Raw genomic sequence first — 19,109 nt, 5'->3', positions numbered from 1 at the left:
GTTTCACTGTACAGTCTTAGAGTGAAAGTTTTCAAGCTCCAGGACCTATTTTATTAATAATTTTCATCTCCTGTCATAGTATTCTTTAGTTATGTACTCCTTGCAATTTAAACAAATAACATACAACCTAACTCTCAAGGCTTCAAGTTATGCTTATTTTAAGATTAACTTCAGTAATAATCAGAAAATTAAAGACAGAAAGAGAGAAATAATAGAAAGAAAAGTAGAAAGAAACCTAAAAGTAAAGATTAAACCAAAATTTCGATTCTGATCCAGTCTAAAATGTCTATGCTGAAAATGTTTGTGACAACTGAATCCTCATTACTAGGAATGTAGAACAGAATTCTCAAAATGTTTATGGGTGTTTGGATTTTAATCCTCATTACTAGGAACACAGAACGGAATTCTCAAAATGTTTATGGGTGTTTGGATTTTATAAGCCTTAATACAAATACGCCCCAGGAAAAAAGAATGATGCCACCCAAAAGATAATACAAATTTTCTCCACTACTGAAGATCATTAAATAAGAGGATTAACAATAGGCCAGGCTTCATATTATTAAGGTTGGGGCATCTGTTACTTTTTTTTTTACTGTTATCTAAATCCATAGGCTTTAAAAAGCTTTACCTAGCCTCTTTCCCTTTTCTAAGGGAAAAAAAGGCAGAGAAATTATGATGGTTGCAGACTTCAGACCTCTTTTATTTACCATATTTAAGACAATAAAAGATGTGAGTGCATGAGAATATCTGTAGATCCAACTGACAGTAGAGAAGGCATACATACAGAGGATGAAAGGAACAGAAGAATGTGCAATCTGAACAGACTAATAATAAAATGATGACAGAAATTCAATTTCCTATCTATAAAAGATGAGCAAAATGTTATAGAAGTTAAATTTTTTTATTAAGAATGTGGAAGACATATTATTATTATTTATTATTTATTTGTCAATATTTACTATTAATTTCTATCTTAATGTTCTTGAGACTTCATATGAAAGCTTATTTGTCAATATCAATTGTTCTTTTTTCCTTTAGCTTAGCCACATTTAACAGATAAGGTACTTTACAAGACAATGAAAAACTGAGTTTTAAAACTATATTTTAACATAATTTTATGGCACAAATATATTCAAAGCTATCTTATTTATATAGCTATTCTATTTTTCTATATTTGAAATTTTTACAATTAAAAATAAAGGCATGTAAATAAGCTAATAACCCTAGGCATTATAATATTTACAGACTGGAAATTTTCAAATAAGCATTAATCCTATGAAGCTATCATGGACTTAATAAAGAATTTATCCAAAATATTTAGTGACAACCTGGTGGCAAATAGTGCTACAAAATGAAAGGATAAAATTTATATATAATACTATTTTAGAAACAGATGATGAGGGGGCTTCCCTGATTGTCTAGTGGTTAAGAATTCATCTGCCGAGGCAGGGGACATGTGTTCAGTCCCTGGTCCGGGAAGATTCCACATGCTGTGGAGCAACTAAGTCCCTGCATCACCACTACTGAGCCAGTGTTCCAAGAGCCCATGAGTTGCAACTACTGAAGCCTGCATGCCCCCATGCCCCCCAACAAGAAAAGCTACAGCTTCACATCACAACAGAGAGCAGCCCCCACTCGCCACAACCAGGCAAAGCCTGTGCATAGCAATGAAGACCTAACACAGACAAAAACAAACAAATTAATTTTTTTTTAAGAAATAGATAATGAGTAGCACACACACAAAAATTCTCCAAGTGAAATATAACATATCATCTCACCTTCAATGGCTATCCGCCTTTTAGGCCAGTTTTTGTTTTCTCTTGTTAAAATATCTTTTATTCGTACACATATGACATATTCCTCCAAAGCAAAATCCAGTGTGTAAAATTTTAGCAGCTCTAACCATAACTGTCCCAAGGACACCCGATTTGGTGTTTCCAATGTTAAAGGAGACTAGAAAAGAAAAAAATACCTTTAAGCTTCACAAAACTATAGAATCACTTAACTTTCAACTTAAAAAGACCTTAGAGATGGATCACCTTTTCAAAAACTGAGGCATAATGGGGTTAGTTGCCAAAAAGCAATTTGTGGCACAGCTGGGAACACAGTGTCCCAGATTAGTAACTCCTAGAATTTTGTGTTCTTTCCACTAAACCAGTGATTCTCAACCTTGGCTGCACATTAGAATCACACTGAGAGCACTAAAATTCACTAATTTTAGTTTGACTCCATTCCCATCTCCCTTACTCTTTCCAAGACTGTGACTTAATGGACAGAGATTTTTTAAAGCTTCCTTCCTAAGTGATTCTCCTGTGCAGCCGAGGTTGCTAACCATTGTCTAACAACTACTATAACTCTTCCATTACAGCAATTACTTATACAATCTATGTAAAGGCCCAGGGTTTTCAAAAGCTAATTCCTTCATTCCACAAACATTTTAGAACCCGTGAAGAGTTGACTCATTGGAAAAGACTCTGATGCTGGGAGGGATTGGGGGCAGGAGGAGAAGGGGACGACAGAGGATGAGATGGCTGGATGGCATCACTGACTCGATGGCTGTGAGTCTGAGTGAACTCCGGGAGTTGGTGATGGACAGGGAGACCTGGGGTGCTGCAATTCATGGGGTCGCAAAGAGTCGGACACAACTGAGCGACTGAACTGAACTGAAGTCCATAGCACTGTGCTGCAGATAAAAGAAAAAAAAATAAATAACAGGAGCTCCCATGTAAACCATGCATCACTCACTCTTCTAAGTGCTACACATAAATAACTATTAATTCAACAACTATGATGTTGGATGCAACTCAGGACCATGTGGGTACATGCTGCTAATCATTATTGCATCAGTTCAGTTCAGTCGCTCAGTCATGTCCAACTCTTTGCAACCCCATGAATCGCAGCACACCAGGCCTCCCTGTCCATCACCAACTCCCAGAGTTCACTCAGATTCGTGTCCATCAAGTCAGTGATGCCATCCAGCCATCTCATCCTCGGTCATCTCCTTCTCCTCCTGCTCTCAATCCCTCCCAGCATCAGAGTCTTTGCCAATGAGTCAACTCTTCGCATGAGGTGGCCAAAGTACTGGAGTTTCAGCTTCAGCATCATTCCCTCCAAAGAAATCCCAGGGCTGATCTCCTTCAGAATGGATTGGTTGGATCTCCTTGCAGTCCAAGGGACTCTCAAGAGTCTTCTCCAACACCACAGTTCAAAAGCATCAGTTCTTCGGCGCTCAGCTTTCTTCACAATCTAACTCTCACATCCATACATGACCACTGGAAAAACCATAGCCTTGACTAGACGGACCTTAGTTGGCAAAGTAATGTCTCTGCTTTTGAATATGCTATCTAGGTTGGTCATAACATTTCTTCCAAGGAGTAAGCGTCTTTTAATTTCATGGCTGCAGTCACCATCTGCAGTGATTTTGGAGCCCAAAAATATCATTATTGCATAGTGCCACTCAAACAAGGTGAGGTCCTATTTCACAGACCATTAGGAGAGGAAGAGACCATTTAACATTTACAGTAAAGGCTATAAGTTAAAATGGACCTCTAAATCAGAGGGGTCTTAACAGAAAAGGTAGTATGTGAATTCTAAAGGAATTACCTAGATGAATGCTGGCTAAAAGTGACCACTAAGGTATTAAAAAGCATAAAACGGTCATTCATTCATTCCATTCTACAACTATTCACTGAATGCCTACTATGTGCCATGCACTGGGGATATACCCATAAAAAAAAAAAACAAAGCTTTTTGCCTTAATGGAGTTTACAGTCTAGAGTAAACTAGAAGAAGATAATAAACAACAAACTTAATAAGTAAATTACACAGTAAATTAGAAGAAGAAAAGTGTTGTGGAAATAAGAAAAAGTTGAGCATGTTTAGTAAAGGAGATGGGATATGGAAGCAGGAAATTTCAGTGTTAAAATACAATGGTCGGGATAGGACTTATTGAGAAGGTTTGATTTGAAAAAAGAAAAAGTATTCTAAGAACAGAAAACAAAGCAAACACACTAAAGTAGGATAAAGTAGTAGTGTAAATAGTTTTAAAAAGAAAACTAGTGTGGCAGAGAGAGAAGGAAACAGAGCTAATCAGTAAGAACTCTTTGGCCTTTATTCTAAATTAAATGAGGGGCAACTGGAGGGTGGGGAAGGAGAAGGGCATGATCTGACTTAAGTTTTAGAAGAACAATTCTGATTGTTGTGTTGAGAACAGACTATAAAATGGGGAAGGAAGGGTAAATTGAAGGAAACTTATGAGGCTGTGGTAGTAATCCAGGCCAAAGATCATATGGCTAGGATCAAGATGGTAACAGGGGAGGTGGCCAAACTGTGGATTTATTTTGAAGTAGAGATGACAGGACTTCCTGATAGGCTTGGTATGGGGTATGAAAGAGAGAAGTAATCCATGGGATTGGATGAGATCATCAAGGGAGTGTAGACACAAAAAAAAGGGGGATTGAGGACATTAAAGTGATTGGAGAGGAAAGGTGGAACCAACAAAGAGACTGAGGAGGAATAACCAGTCATGGGTGTGGTATGCTGAAAGTCAAGTTAAGAAGATTTTTAGAGAAGGAAATGATCAACTGGCAAATGCTGCTGACAAATTAAAAAAGATAAAAATTAAGAAATGCCTATTGGATTTAGCCATGCAGAGGACACTGATGATACAAGTTTTGGTAGATTGATGGGGATCAAAGCCTGAGTAGAGTGAATTACGAAACAGAGAAACTGGGAAATAGTATACATAAACAATTCTTTCAAGGTTTTCTTCAAAAGGGAGCAAGGAAATAGCTGGGAAGGGAAGTAGTAGCAAGATTTTTCTTTCAAGTGGGAGAAACAAAAGCATGTATGATTCAATAGAGAATGAAAAATTGGTAACCTAGGATAGAATTGCTAGGGCAGTGTTCTAAAATAAACAAGAAAACATAAGACTAAATACACAAGTTAAGAAAATGACTTCAGACAACAAGAGGGGAAGTTCCTTTATGAAAGTAGGTAGCAAGGCAGAATATGTGAGTGCAAAGAGTGGGAGCTGGTGGTAGGAATGGGAAGTTCTCTTTTCATTGCTTCAGTTTTCTAAGAGAAGCAATAAGCAAAATCATTAGCTGGGAGTACTGCTGGTTTAAGGAAAGGGTAGAAGGTAGTCTAGGCAAGTGGAAGACCTGAATATGAGTTTAGGGAACTACATATAATTCAGTATAGCTAGAGCAATGATATGTGTAATATAATTTTTGTAATAACGTGTCTGTCTACTATAGAAGACTACACACTTTTAGAGGACATAATCATCCATGAATATTCATCTTGGGTTATCTAGCACTCAAGATAATGCCAGGCACATAGCTGGTCCTTAATAAATGAATGCTGAATGATTAAATAAGCAAGCTACCCTCTAAAGAAGCATAAGGTCTTCATTTAGCCACCAATCTGGCAACATAATCAGTATAACCATATACTAAAGCTTTGGTCACAGCCCATCTCTAAAGGAAAATTTTTCTATCTAAATGAAAAGGATACAAAGAATTACCTTGATATGATTCAAAGAACACAAGTCTTTCAAAATGAGGTATGAATTCATTAAAGAATCTTGGTACTGAAAAACTAAACCAGATCAACCCCTCACTTTATAGATGAGGAAAATGAGGCCAAGAGGTTTACTTAAGGTCAGTCAGTCAATCTACTATTAAAATAGCTTTAATCAAAGGCATCACAAATTCTACAGATAGAAAAGCCAAAAACAGAAAAAAAATAAGCTTACTTTGCCATATTTTTCCTTCCTGGCATTACTTTGGTTAGTTGTTTCTGTCTTCTTGGTATCATCTTTCGGCTGGTCTGCCTTAGCTTTGTTTTCCTCAGCAATTGAGTTTCTCTCAGTTACACTACTTGAATTATATTCCCACTTCACAAACTTCTCTTCTACTATGCCCTTCAGCTGAAAGTCATCCATTCTTTTTGGGTCAAAACCTTCAATCTATATAAAAAGGCATTCCAGATGGGTAGTGAAAAAATTATGAAAAGAAAAAACCAAGATGAACAAATAGACAAACCAGAAATCCAGCTTTACATGTATAAACAGAGTACTCTGCAAGAGCAAACTACATACATACATACATACACATACATGTTACAAACTCATGCTTACCCAACTTCCAAGTAAGCAAGGAAGAAGAGGGGGTTTTCTTTGTTGTAGAAAAAACATCACCATTAAAGCAAAACAGTAAGAAGGGATTCCACCATCAGTTTGGGAGTCAATATAGCACAACTGCAAAATGAAGAGGAGAAAAAAGAACCACCATTTAACTTTCTTTCTGTTCCCCTCAAAATAAAAGTAGCTTTTATTTCCTTCCATAATCATTGTTAAAAGTTCAAATAATGAAAAATATAAGGAATTACTTGAAATCACACCACCCTGATTTATAAATTGGTATCAACTCATCTCCTTATTGCATATGAAGACATGTATTTTTTAGGTAAATGGAATCATATCACCCATAGTGGACAGCTTTAAAAAATATAATTTTCATATTTCCCACTTCTGTCTCAATGTTAACAATCTTCTATGTACTCTTCCATGCCTTTTTATATACTCAACCATACACAAATATACATATATACCAATTTTCTATATAAATACAGAATTCTAAATTTTCTGTATAAATACATTTTTGTCACTGTGTTACTAAAATTGTGTATTACAGTTATCTCTCTGTATTTTATAATTCTTCCTTAACAATGCACCAAGAAAGTTCCTGTCAGTCCACTGTGTGCCCAGTTGCTAAGTCATGTCCAGCCCTTTGCAAGAAAGGCCCTATGGACTGTGGCCCGCCAGGCTTCTCCACCCATGGGGTTCTCCAGCAGGAACACTGGAGGGGGGTGCCACTTCCTCCTCCAGGGGTCTTCCCAGCCCAGGGCTGACCTGTGTCTCCTACGCCTCCTGTGCCAGCAGGCAGAGGCTTCACTACCGAGCCACCTGGGAAGCCCTTAGTCAATCAGCATGTGTCTAACGTATCCTTTTAAATGATTGAATTACAGACTATGGTCTGAATGGTTATTCAATAGTTCCCCCACCCAAGGACTTTTACATTTTGTTCCCAGTTTGTGCCACTTTAAAACAATACTGTAGTGTTTATTCTTCTACATTTTCCTGAGTGCTGGTGCTCATTTCTATGCGCTATATTACCAGGGAAGTGTTTGCTGGATTTTAAAATGTGATATATTAAAATTCTAATAGATAATACTGTTTTTCAGAATCAGTGTAAAATTTCCTCTTTTCATCTGTAACAAGACTGTATACACATGGTTTCCAAAACTAGGTGTTACCAGTTTTTTTTTTTTAATTCAAATATAGTTGAATTACAAAGTTGTGTAGTTTCAGCTGTATAGGTGTTAACAGTTTTTAAAAAATTTGTCAACAGGATGGGTGAGATGTAATATCTAATAGTTACTTCAATTTGCATTTCCTTGTGCTACTAGGTTATGCAATGGCTATGGTTTTTCCTGTGGTCATGTATGGATGTGAGAGTTGGACTGTGAAGAAGGCTGAGCGCTGAAGAATTGATGCTTTTGAACTGTGGTGCTGGAGAAGACTCTTGAGAGTCCCTTGGACTACAAGGAGATCCAACCAGTCCATTCTGAAGGAGATCAACCCTGGGATTTCTTTGGAGGGAATGATGCTGAAGCTGAAACTCCAGTACTTTGGCCACCTCATGCGAAGAGTGGACTCATTGGAAAAGACTCTGATGCTGGGAGGGATTCGGGACAGTAGGAAAAGGGGACGACAGAGGATAGGATGGCTAGATGGCAGCACGGACTTGATGGACATGAGTCTGGGTGAACTCCGGGAGTTGGTGATGGACAGGGAGGCCTGGTGTGCTGCGATTCATGGGGTCACAGAGTCGGACACGACTGAGCGACTGAACTGAACTGAACTGAACTAAACTAACGATTTGAATTTGCTCTTTTCTGAACTATTAAGTCTTTTGCCAATTTTTCTGTTTCCAACAACACATATCAATTTGTATGTGCTCTTTTCACGTTATAGATAATAACCCTTTATATATGTTATATACATTTGAAAAATGTTATTTTTCCTAATCTGCTTTGGCATTATTTATGGTACTTTTATCCTATAAAATATACTAATGTTTATATAGTTAAAGATGCTTATAGCTTCTAGGTTTCCTACCACGGTGAAAAGATTTCTCCAATCTACAAGTTATATACATATACTCTTTTAAATTTTCTTCTAAAATTCTGAATTTTCATTTAAGTGGAATTTATTTTTGCATTTAGTGTGCTAAGGGTCCAACATTATTTTCTTTAAGAAAGATACATTGTGACAGCACCATTTATTAAACCATTGTTTTCTCACTGAAATGAAATATTTTATTTTTTCATAGACTAAAATTTCATTTACACTAGGATTTACTTCTGGGCTTTCTATTCTGCCCCACAGATCTATTTGTCTATCCCTATGCCAATGGTATATACTTGACTAAAGCAGTTTTATAAGGTAAAGTACATCTTCTTCCACTAGTTTTCTTTTTCTGAATTATTTTGGCTACTCTCAAACATTTATTCTTCCATACTAAGTTAAAGTATTATCTTATAATTTTTTACAGAATTCTTGGTGATTCTAATTTAAACTACTGCATACCTGAAAATTAATTTAAGAAGATTTTACATTTCAGGGATATCATCTCTATCTAAAAACTTAGTATCTTTGCATTTTCCAAAAATTTAGGAGTTGTCATCACTCAGCGTTTCCCTCAATTCTTACGTCATTTACCTCTGCCAGTCCTACTAATAAAAGTTATCCCAAATCTGTCAGTTTAGTTCAGTCACTCAGTCATGTGTGACTCTTTGTGACCCCATGGACTGCAGTACGCCAGGCTTCCCTGTCCATCACCAACTCCCGGAACTTACTCAAACTCATGTCCATTGAGTCAGAGATGCCATCCAACCATCTCATCCTCTATCATCCCCTTCTCCTCCCACCTTCAATCTTTCCCAGCATCAGGGTCTTTTCCAATGAGTCAGCTCTTTGCATCAGGTGGCCAAAGTATTGGAGTTTCAGCTTCAGCATCAGTCCTTCCAATGAATATTCAGGACTGATTTCCTTCAGGATGGACTGGTTGGATCTCCTTGCAGTCCAAGGGACTCTCAAGATTCTTCTCCAACACCACAGTTCAAAACCATCAACTGTTTGGCACTCAGCCCTCGTTATAGTCCACTCTCACATCCATACATGACTAATGGAAAAACCAAAGTTGTCTCTGCTTTTTAATATGCTGTCTAGGTTGATCATAACTTTTCTTCCAAGGAGCAAGAGCCTTTTAATTCCATGGCTGCAGTCACCATCTGCAGTGATTTTGGAGCCCCCCCAAATAAAGTCTGTCACTGTTTCCATCTTTCCCCATCTATTTGCCATGAGGTGATGGAACCAAATGCCATCATCTTATATCCACTAACCTAACACAAGTCATTATCCTCTCCAGCTATTCTACCACAAAATCCTGTTCAATTGGTTCCCCATTACTACTCTTTACCCCAGAAAGACCTTCTCCAAACAGAAATCACATCAAGTCACACACTGCTTACGAAACTCATCCTATGCCTTCCCACTGCAATAAAAATACAAGTTCCTTACCACTGCAAGTACCTGCCTGACCTCATCCACTACAACTTCCACTCTTACTCGCTTCATTCCAGCCACTCTTGCCTTGTTCTGCTTCTCAAGAGTTCATTCTCACCTTCAAGGCTCTGTACGAGCTATCCCTTGGATGCTACTCCCACAGATGTTCAAGTGGCTAGTTACGTTGGTCTGAGTTTATATACCACATCCTCAAAGAGACTTCCCTGCCATCCAATGAAATGTCACACTCTTAACACACCATCTCATTTTAATGGCACTAAATTCTACCACATATTGTGTTATTTATATATTTGTTTATATATTTGTCTGATTCTTCAAGTATGTAAGCTTCACGACAGAAGGACTCAGTTCATTGTGTTAGATGTTTCCAGCACCTAAGAACAGTATGTAGCACACAGGAAGCATTTAACAAATGTTTTCTCAAAAAATAAATTTGCTTAGAGTTTGTTTTCACCATTCAATAATTATCTTCCTGTACCTTTCTAATTAAATTTATTCCTTAGTATTTTATAATTTGTATCACTGTCATGAGGTAATATTGCTCCCTATGTCTATTCTATAAGGTTATTTTTATGACAGAGAAAAACTACTGGTTTTTATACATTTATATTGTATTTAGTCATCACAAATTCTAGTAGTTTTTAACCTGAGTTTTCTAGGTATACAATCATATCATTAGCAAAAAGAGCATTTTGTTTTTCCAGTATTTACATTCATTACTTTGTCTTCTTTCCTTGCTGCATTTTTTAAAAAAATCTCCAAAACAATGTATAACATCATTGCTGAACATCTCTGTAATATTCCTTATTTTAACACAGATGGCTTAAGCAATTCACCTTTTTGATGGTGTTTGCTTCTGTTTTGTTTGGGGGTTTTAGAAAACAGTCATTAAGTTCCATTTCTAGTTTACTTAAGAATTTTTTTTAAGGAAGCCTACGTCAAGGCTGTATATTATCACCCTGCTTATTTAACTTCTATGCAGAGTACATCATGAGAAACGATGGACTGGAAGAAACACAAGCTGGAATCAAGATTGCCGGGAGAAATATCAATAACCTCAGATATACAGATGACACCACCCTTATGGCAGAAAGTGAAGAGGAACTAAAAAGCCTCTTGATGAAAGTGAAAGAGGAGAGTGAAAAAGTTGGCTTAAAGCTCAACATTCAGAAAACAAAGATCATGGCATCCGGTCCCATCACTTCATGGGAAATAGATGGGGAAACAGTGGAAACAGTGTCAGACTTTATTTTGGGGGGCTCCAAAATCACTGCAGATGGTGACTGAAGCCATGAAATTAAAAGACACTTACTCCTTGGAAGAAACGTTATGACCAACCTAGATAGCATATTCAAAAGCAGAAACATTACTTTGCTGACTAAGGTCTGTCTAGACTAAGGTCTGTCTATTCAAGGCTATGGTTTTTCCAGTGGTCATGTATGGATGTGAGAGTTGGACTGTGAAGAAGGCTGAGCGCCGAAGAATTGATGCTTTTGAACTGTGGTGTTGGAGAAGACTCTTGAGAGTCCCTTGGACTGCAAGGAGATCCAACCAGTCCATTCTGAAGGAGATCAGCCCTGGGATTTCTTTGGAAGGAATGATGCTAAAGCTGAAACTCCAGTACTTTGGCCACCTCATGCGAAGAGTTGACTCATTGGAAAAGACTTTGATGCTGGGAGGGATTAGGGGCAGGAGGAGAAGAGGACGACCAAGGATGAGATGGCTGGATGGCATCACTGACTCGATGGACATGAGTCTGAGTGAACTCTGGGAGTTGGTGATGGACAGGGAGGCCTGGTGTGCTGCGATTCATGGGGTCGCAAAGAGTCGGACACGACTGAGCGACTGAACTAAACTGAACTGATGCCTTATCAGCATCTATGATGTTAATTCCACTTCAAACTGTTAATATAATACACTATGTTACCAGATTTCCTGATATTAAACTACTGTTATATTCCTGAAATAAACCCTACATGGTCACAATATATTAGCTTTTCTTACGATGATATCTTACATATATTCCACTTGCTTTTATTTTATTTAGACTGGTTCACCTCTCCCAGTCACTTCCAAGAGTTAAAAATCTTTTTGAAGAACTAGTTCATGTATTCAACAATTATTTATTAAATGCCTACTCTGAGCTGGCACAGGAAAATGAGAAACATTGGGACCTACCATGAATAATGAAACAGACTAAAATTCCTATCCTCACAGTGCTTATAATTTCACAGAAGAAAACAAATTATAAAGAATACATGAATATATGTATAGCAGGTAGTAAGAAATGATATGAAAAAAATTTAAAAAGGAAAAGGCAGAGAGAGTGATGGAGACAATGCTATTTTATACAGGGTGGAACAGGAAACTCTGGTAAGATGAAATTTGAGGAGAAACTTGAAAAAAAGTAAGAGTGAACCATTCTGGATATGTGGAAAAAGTGAAAATCGCTCAGTTGTGTCCCACTCTTTGCAACCGCATGGACTATAGCCTGCTAGGCTCCTCTGTCCATGGAATTCTCCAGGCCAGAATACTGGAGTGGGTAGCCATTCCCTTCTCCAGGGGATTTTCCTAACCCATGGATATGTGGGGGTAAGAACATTGTAGATGAAGGGAATAACAAACACAAAGGCCTTACGTATGAAGACACCCCAACTTTAGGCTTCTGATGGTTTCTTATTTTTTTAAGCTGTTCCACTCAGCTGGTTCTGCCCCAACTATGGGGAGAGTCCCCCAATCAAAAGTTGAGGCAAAATATTTAAAAAGAATCCTCTGTCTGTTTTTGTTCTCAAGTTATCACTCCACCACTATCCCTTTAATTCATCTTCTTTGTGTAAGACAGAGAATTTACTCACCACTAGTCTAATAAGTAAATGTACTGATGAACAGTATACAAAAAAGCTAAAATTTCTCTCTCTTGTCATTTGGACTGATACTGGTAATTACCACTTCTTGCTACCTCCAAGGGTAGAAAGGGGGAGCAGAGGGGGAACTACAGCCTTTAATAATGTAAGTTAATTCTAATTTAGGAAACTCAGATACCTAAATCTTAGCAGTTTCCCATTCAAAAACTGCAGCAGGTTATCAACAATTTAAGAGGGAAGAGAACAATATTCTAAGACAGAAACTGGGAAAAAAACATGCAAACACAAGAATCTTAACTTGCATAACCATATCTTACAACCTTACAACTTTAACTTACAGTAAGAGTGAAAACCTGAGTGTAGATATAAGAGAATACTTCTACATGGCATAAAAGAGAATGAACTATAATACTCTAAAACTATAAATAACTCCACATGCCTGTGAAACTTTATTTTCATTCCATTATCAGAACCTGCCATACCACTTTCTGTTCAGCAGAGATAACTATTTTGTCCCCACAACACTATGATTTATGTTATATATTCGTGTAAGAAAAAGCCTTAGTTATCTAAATATTAAGTACTTTTCCCTTCTGTTCCACATACCTTAGCCCAATAGCGAAAGGCTAACACCAAAGGAGTAAAGACAGGTTCCATTTTGCCAAGAGCAGCAAGCAAATCAGTAGTGAGGCATGCCATATCATTTCCTGCACTCACTCTGCAAAGTAAACCACTGTGAATGAAAAAGAAACAAATTTCACATATTAATACCTTAAAAACCAGAATATTTCAAATCCTGTGGCTATACTTTCCAGGTATCCATAGTTAACACCTAAGAAGTCATAATAAAAAACAAATATTTTAATAAACTTACAGCTAACTGAAAACTATGTATCATTTCCATCACTAGAGTTCCATATAAAGATGTTTTATCTGTTCATTTATACTTCAGAAAAAAATAATCTTAAGTAATTAGTACTTAAGATCATGAAAAATTAATCTCAAAAGCTACATTATGATTAATCAAAATTTTATTTATATGAGGCAAAAGACACTGATCACATCAGTGTTAAACAATGCAACATATTTCCTAGTCCATTCTTTTTGCTTTGCACATAATAAAAACAAAATATGAAATACTGAACTAGCCATACTTCTTATATCTAATTTTTACTATCCAACTTTTAAGATTTTATTGTTAGGCTATTTCCAGATTAGAGATTAGAAAGAATTTATCTATTAATCCACAAGTATGCTTATATTTAAGTGAAAGTAAGAGATACCTTAAACAAAATTATAGCAGAAACATTTTGGTGGCAGGGAGAATGTGACTGAGGTTGCCACAAAGGCAATTTAACACAATGTGGTAGAAAAATCACTAGAAATTATTAATACTTCTATTCCAATTCTAACTTTCCCCTGAATAATTTGAATTTGGATAAATCACTTACTCACTCTAAGGTCTCAATTTTCAAATTTAGAAAATAAGGAAGTTGAACTAGATCTTCATAGATCCTTCTAGCTTTGAATAAGCATAGGAATCTTAAAATACAAGAAATAATGATAAATAATCAATAAAAGAACACTTTATTATTTCTGTACTGTTTCCATCTCTCCCACATTGGTCTCAAGTAGGATTATTGTAGTTTCCTTTATCAAAGGTATGTTGCTGCCTCAGTCCTATAAATATCTGAATAGAAAGTCATCTCCAATGACACCTCAATTTCAGTGAACTAAAAACTAAATTCTAATAGACAGTGAGCTCCTTGAGAAGAAAGACTATTTCTTACTTTGAAATAAAAGTAAGAAAGCAAAAGTTTGAAAGCAAAGCAGTATCTAACATACAGTAAGTGCTCAATATTGTTGGGTGAATAAAAAAATGAAAAGTTTTGCATTAGAACGTTTTATTTCTAACTCTCTGGTAACTCCATTTCTTGTTCAAAAGCTTGTAGCAGGCTTGCTATTTTTAATAAATAGAAACTAGCTTAATCAAGTTATTCCAAGGAGAAATCTAAAACAAAAATGTTCTCTCTTAGAAATACTCACTGCATACCTGGTTGCTGTTATTTCAAAAAAAAAAAAAAATCTTTATTTTCTCTTCACTGTTACCAACCTTTTCCGATCTTTGCACACCACAACAGGAACTTTAGCGTGAAAATCAGATTCCACATCTACATATAATACTAATAAGGAAAAAAATAAAACAGGTAAGCTAATGTCAACAACTGTCAAATGTTTACTCTATGGTAAACATGTAATAGTTTCCTTCTAAAAATCACTCTCAGTGCTTCTGTGGATAATCCATAAGATGATGGATGTTCTTGTTTGAGCATCAACCCAATAGAATCTCTTATCTCTCTCGATGTCATCTGCTGTATTATCACAAACCACAGATAGGCAGAGTTCCAAGTACTATCAGAACATTGTAATTACCTTAAGAAGAAAGGTTTTAACATCCTTAAAAGTTTGAATATTTCTAAGTATGTATACAATCTAGTCAAAGTTGTTAAACCTTCATATAGTAAACAGAGGAGGACATCACTTACTTCTGAAGGCTACTTCCACAGGAGTCACGAAATGAGAACCTACAACGCTTTGACAATATAGTTCTTTTAAATTATCCATGGCAGTAAAAGGCTAACTCTATTGGCCTCATTTGCTGTTAATATATGGAGAGTCTGCCCAATCAAAGCTCCTAAGGAAGGACTAACAGGTGAAGCACACTTCCACTCTGAAGTCTTTCTCTACATCTCCAAGGTAGGCTCCACACCATAAAATATCTAATCTAAACAAAAATAGATGGATTAACATTATCTCATTTGAAGTTTAAAGAAAATCTCTTAGTAGTACTTGTTGAAATTAATTTATTCAAAACAAATGTGCTGAAGAGCCATATATCAGGAATTGTATTATGCATGGTGGATATGACAATGAATAAATACAAAGAGCTCAATCAAGAATTTGCAAATAAATCCTGTAGATAACAGGATAGAGGTAGGTCCTGAAAGAACACAGAGGGCATATAATGGAGGGAATAATCCATCAATCAGACTAAATCTTGAAAACCTATGCTGTGTCACTTAAGATGTACTATCCATTTATTTCAGTGGAAATATGTATTGTAAATATTTTTGCCAGGTTGACAGTGAACTGCAGTGAGTCTAAAAAGGTAAAAGCTTTTATCAATAATATGCTTTAGAGCTTTTACACAATGAGAGTTAGCTATTTATTACAAAAGAAAATGATATTAAAATCCCTTCACAGGTTAAACTGAACCAAAATAATTCCTTAAAAATTTCCCTGAAAAAATGGCCAAAAGCTGAGAAATAATGGAGAGCTGACAGGGCAGAGAGAGAGAGGAAAAGAAGTTCAGAACTGACACTAGAGCCAATAAGAAGGTATGGCTAAAGTCAATAAGCTATCTCTGCTAAGCCAAAATGCAAATATTTTTGACAGGTAATTTTGATTCATAAAATTTAGGATGATAATAGTAATAATAATAACAATGACAGCAGCAGAAATTTAATAAGAAGTTATTGTATACTGGGTACTTTTCTAAGCTATGGCTTAACCCATTTCATCCTCATAAACAACCTTTTTATCAAAAAGATACTAAATTATTGCCATTTTACAGATGAGAAAACTGAAGCATTAACACTTCAGTTAATTTGTCAAAGGACACACAACCTGTAAGTGGTACAACTAAAATTTGAGTCTGGAAAGTCTGGCTTCATATTCTAAGTTCTTAAGCATTTACTTTAAAACAAGAAAAGCAGCAAATAAAACCAAGAGAATAGTACTGCAGACTGTACTACATGATCTGGGATTTACTTTGAAAAAGATATAATTTTTACAATTTTTATTCAAAAAGTATTTTTACTTATATGAATGTCATTTTTACATAAAAATCAATCCAGACAGAAGGGCCATATATGAAAAACTTATTAGGTATAATTTGGTTGATGTACTATAAATGGGTAATATTGTTTAAGCAGGGAAAAAAACATATTTACTCAATGCACACACATATTTTTCCCCAAGTCTCTCCCTAAATCTTCCTTCATCAACAATCTAATGACTGTAGGTTTTCTGTCTCCTTCTACCCAAGAACTGTCCATAATATTCAAAGGTAAAATTTTAAAATTACCCAAAAGGCAATAGTTTATAATATGTCGATTTTAAATATGCTTTTTATCTAACCAACATGTAAATATTCTAGTAACCTATTAAATACATGTATGTATATGGATATATCTGAATTTAATCAATGACTCAAACATGCTAGCAGTTTTAGTTTAACTTGAATAGTCATACATAACCAGCACAATGCATATATCTTTAGAGAACTTTCTTTAGGAAAGCAACTTGTAAAACTCACCACTTTTTTTTAAAATTCCAAGCACTTGTATCAGAAGATCTGGATGATTCATCTAAAAAAAGTTTCAAATTAAACCAATATACTAATTTTAAACTTCAAGTTGCAAAACTTTAGAGATCATTCATTAAACACAAGTAAAATAATGCTTTGCATTTTAAAATAATGAAAACAGAATACTGTTTTACTTTTATATTAAGAGATCTTATTCATGGAAGTAGAATCTAGTAAATCATGTACTGCTATTATTCTAGCAACACTCCTAGAATTAATGAGTTCTTAAGAGTGACAAAAGTCTGCAATCTCATATCAAAACAAATGAAAAAGAAATTACCATACGATTTCTAAAGAGAAGTTGTTGAGATAAGAAATTTAAAGGATATTGACAATTGGCAGCATGGCTAACAGGCTTAGATTAAAATACTACTTTAAATAACAACCATGTCAAATATTTACCTTAAATGTGTTCTTTGCTGCTATTTAAAAAAAAGTTAACAGCTGATTCAGACTAGAAATCAAACATCAAAAACCTTTCACCCAAATCAAACCTCCTTGAGCATAAACTTATTATTCAAAAAATTCAAAACACAAAAAATGTCAACTAATTATTTTAAATGTTTGGTGTATCAGTAAATAAGCAATGTTAGCAATGCTAAACAACACTGGTATTCTGCTAATGGCTCTAGCCACTACTTATTAAAAGTACCCATAATGTACCAGGTACTATACAAAAATATATGGTATATATCACCTTATTTAATATAAAAGTTATTATTCCTATCTTGGAAATTAAGAACTGAAGCTCAAGAAGGTCAAGCAACTTGCTCCTCTGCAGCCAAGATTTGAACACAGAGGTATGATTTCAAAATTCTTTCCTCTTTTTATGCTGCTTATCATAAGCAATAACTGTTCAACACTGTCAAACACAAGCATTTTTCCTTTCTTTTTTTTTTTAAATGCCATCCTCTTCTTCCTTTTTATTTTCTGTCTCATTTTTCTTTAATACTATCTATGCCTAACACCTAAAAAGTACTTTCCAAAAGCACTGTTAAATCATCATGGTAACATTCTACAAGCCAGAGTTTTATACTCCCCTGTATCTTCTCTAAAAAGATAATAAAAACCACTAACTACTAAGTAAGAATAACACAGGAAAGGTTCTTTTCTAATTACTCACCTTGGGAGGAAATTTTATATCTATATTAACATCACTACTTTTCAGAGCAAACTTAGTCAGAGATGAGCCATACAACCTAAGCGAACACTCTGGAAATGAAGGAAAAATATCAAAGTATGAAACAGCATGCAAATATGAGAACTTTTAAAAATAAACAGTGGTAGGAAAATTGCATATATTTTAATTCTGTGTCTTCCAATTCTAATACAAGAATTTTAAAACAATAATATCCTTTCTTAACTGATCTACAAGAGAATAAAAATGTTTCTCATTTATAGGGTTCAGGAAGAGAGAAATAACTCATACAAATTCAGTGTTTAGACAAAATTTTAGTAATAATTCATTTAGGAATGACCAGAAGTATGTTTCACATTTAATATGTAACAGTATAGAATGTACTAACCTAGCTATGGGTACTGTCACAAACTACATTTTTAGATATTTCTATTTACACGTGCAATAGCATTTTAAATGGGGAAGGAATCACAGACATTCAGCCAATGCTCTTAAAAACACAAAATGAAGCCAACTCAATTGATATTGCAGACCTAAAACCAAAAAACTATAGTTTTCAAGAGTTCATACAACAAAATAAAGTTAACAATAACATGCCACCTACATCTTTTGCAAACTAACAAACATGTTATTTCAAAAATCATAATAAGGCAAATATTATGAACAGAGTTGGAAAACTCTGAGGACAAGTTGAAAAATAACATGATTAGGACTGATGGACATATTTTTAGTATGTTAGAAAGTGTAAGTTTATACTCAGTTATACATATAAAACCCTACTTTTCATGTTCACAAATTGTCTAAAGGTCATCTAAGTCATTAAAATCCTAAATATTTCATTCTTTTTTATAATAGTGTATCATTTCTATATGTAATTTAAATTAATACCAATGTGTTTTAGATATAAAACTACATTATTAATTTTATTATTAGTTATTAGAAATAATAGAGAAATATTTTTCAATTTCAATTTATATTCTTTCTTATAAATATCACAATGGCTTCATATAAAACTATAATTTA

At 35.1% G+C, this 19,109-nt stretch overlaps 1 protein-coding gene across 16 annotated transcripts in view; it reads right to left on the bottom strand.

Moving 5' to 3' along the window:
- Positions 1 to 19,109, bottom strand: part of TUT4 (terminal uridylyl transferase 4) — a 136,317-nt gene that overhangs the window by 50,012 nt on the left and 67,196 nt on the right. For all 16 annotated transcript variants that reach the window (XM_040231117.1, XM_040231127.1, XM_040231129.1 and 13 more), the window contains exons 6-12: positions 18,072 to 18,160; positions 16,898 to 16,949; positions 14,633 to 14,702; positions 13,126 to 13,252; positions 6,143 to 6,262; positions 5,759 to 5,971; positions 1,779 to 1,953 (exon numbers count right to left, since the gene is read on the bottom strand). In XM_040231117.1, coding sequence (XP_040087051.1) covers positions 1,779 to 1,953; positions 5,759 to 5,971; positions 6,143 to 6,262; positions 13,126 to 13,252; positions 14,633 to 14,702; positions 16,898 to 16,949; positions 18,072 to 18,160 — 846 coding nt within the window. The remainder of the gene's footprint in view (positions 1 to 1,778; positions 1,954 to 5,758; positions 5,972 to 6,142; positions 6,263 to 13,125; positions 13,253 to 14,632; positions 14,703 to 16,897; positions 16,950 to 18,071; positions 18,161 to 19,109) is intronic.

This window comes from Oryx dammah, unplaced genomic scaffold, assembly GCF_014754425.2.
Source record: "Oryx dammah isolate SB20612 unplaced genomic scaffold, SCBI_Odam_1.1 HiC_scaffold_28, whole genome shotgun sequence".
Lineage (NCBI taxonomy): Eukaryota > Metazoa > Chordata > Mammalia > Artiodactyla > Bovidae > Oryx > Oryx dammah.
The sequence above is the reverse complement of the archived record's forward strand: the minus strand, read 5'-3'. Positions and strand labels throughout refer to the sequence as shown.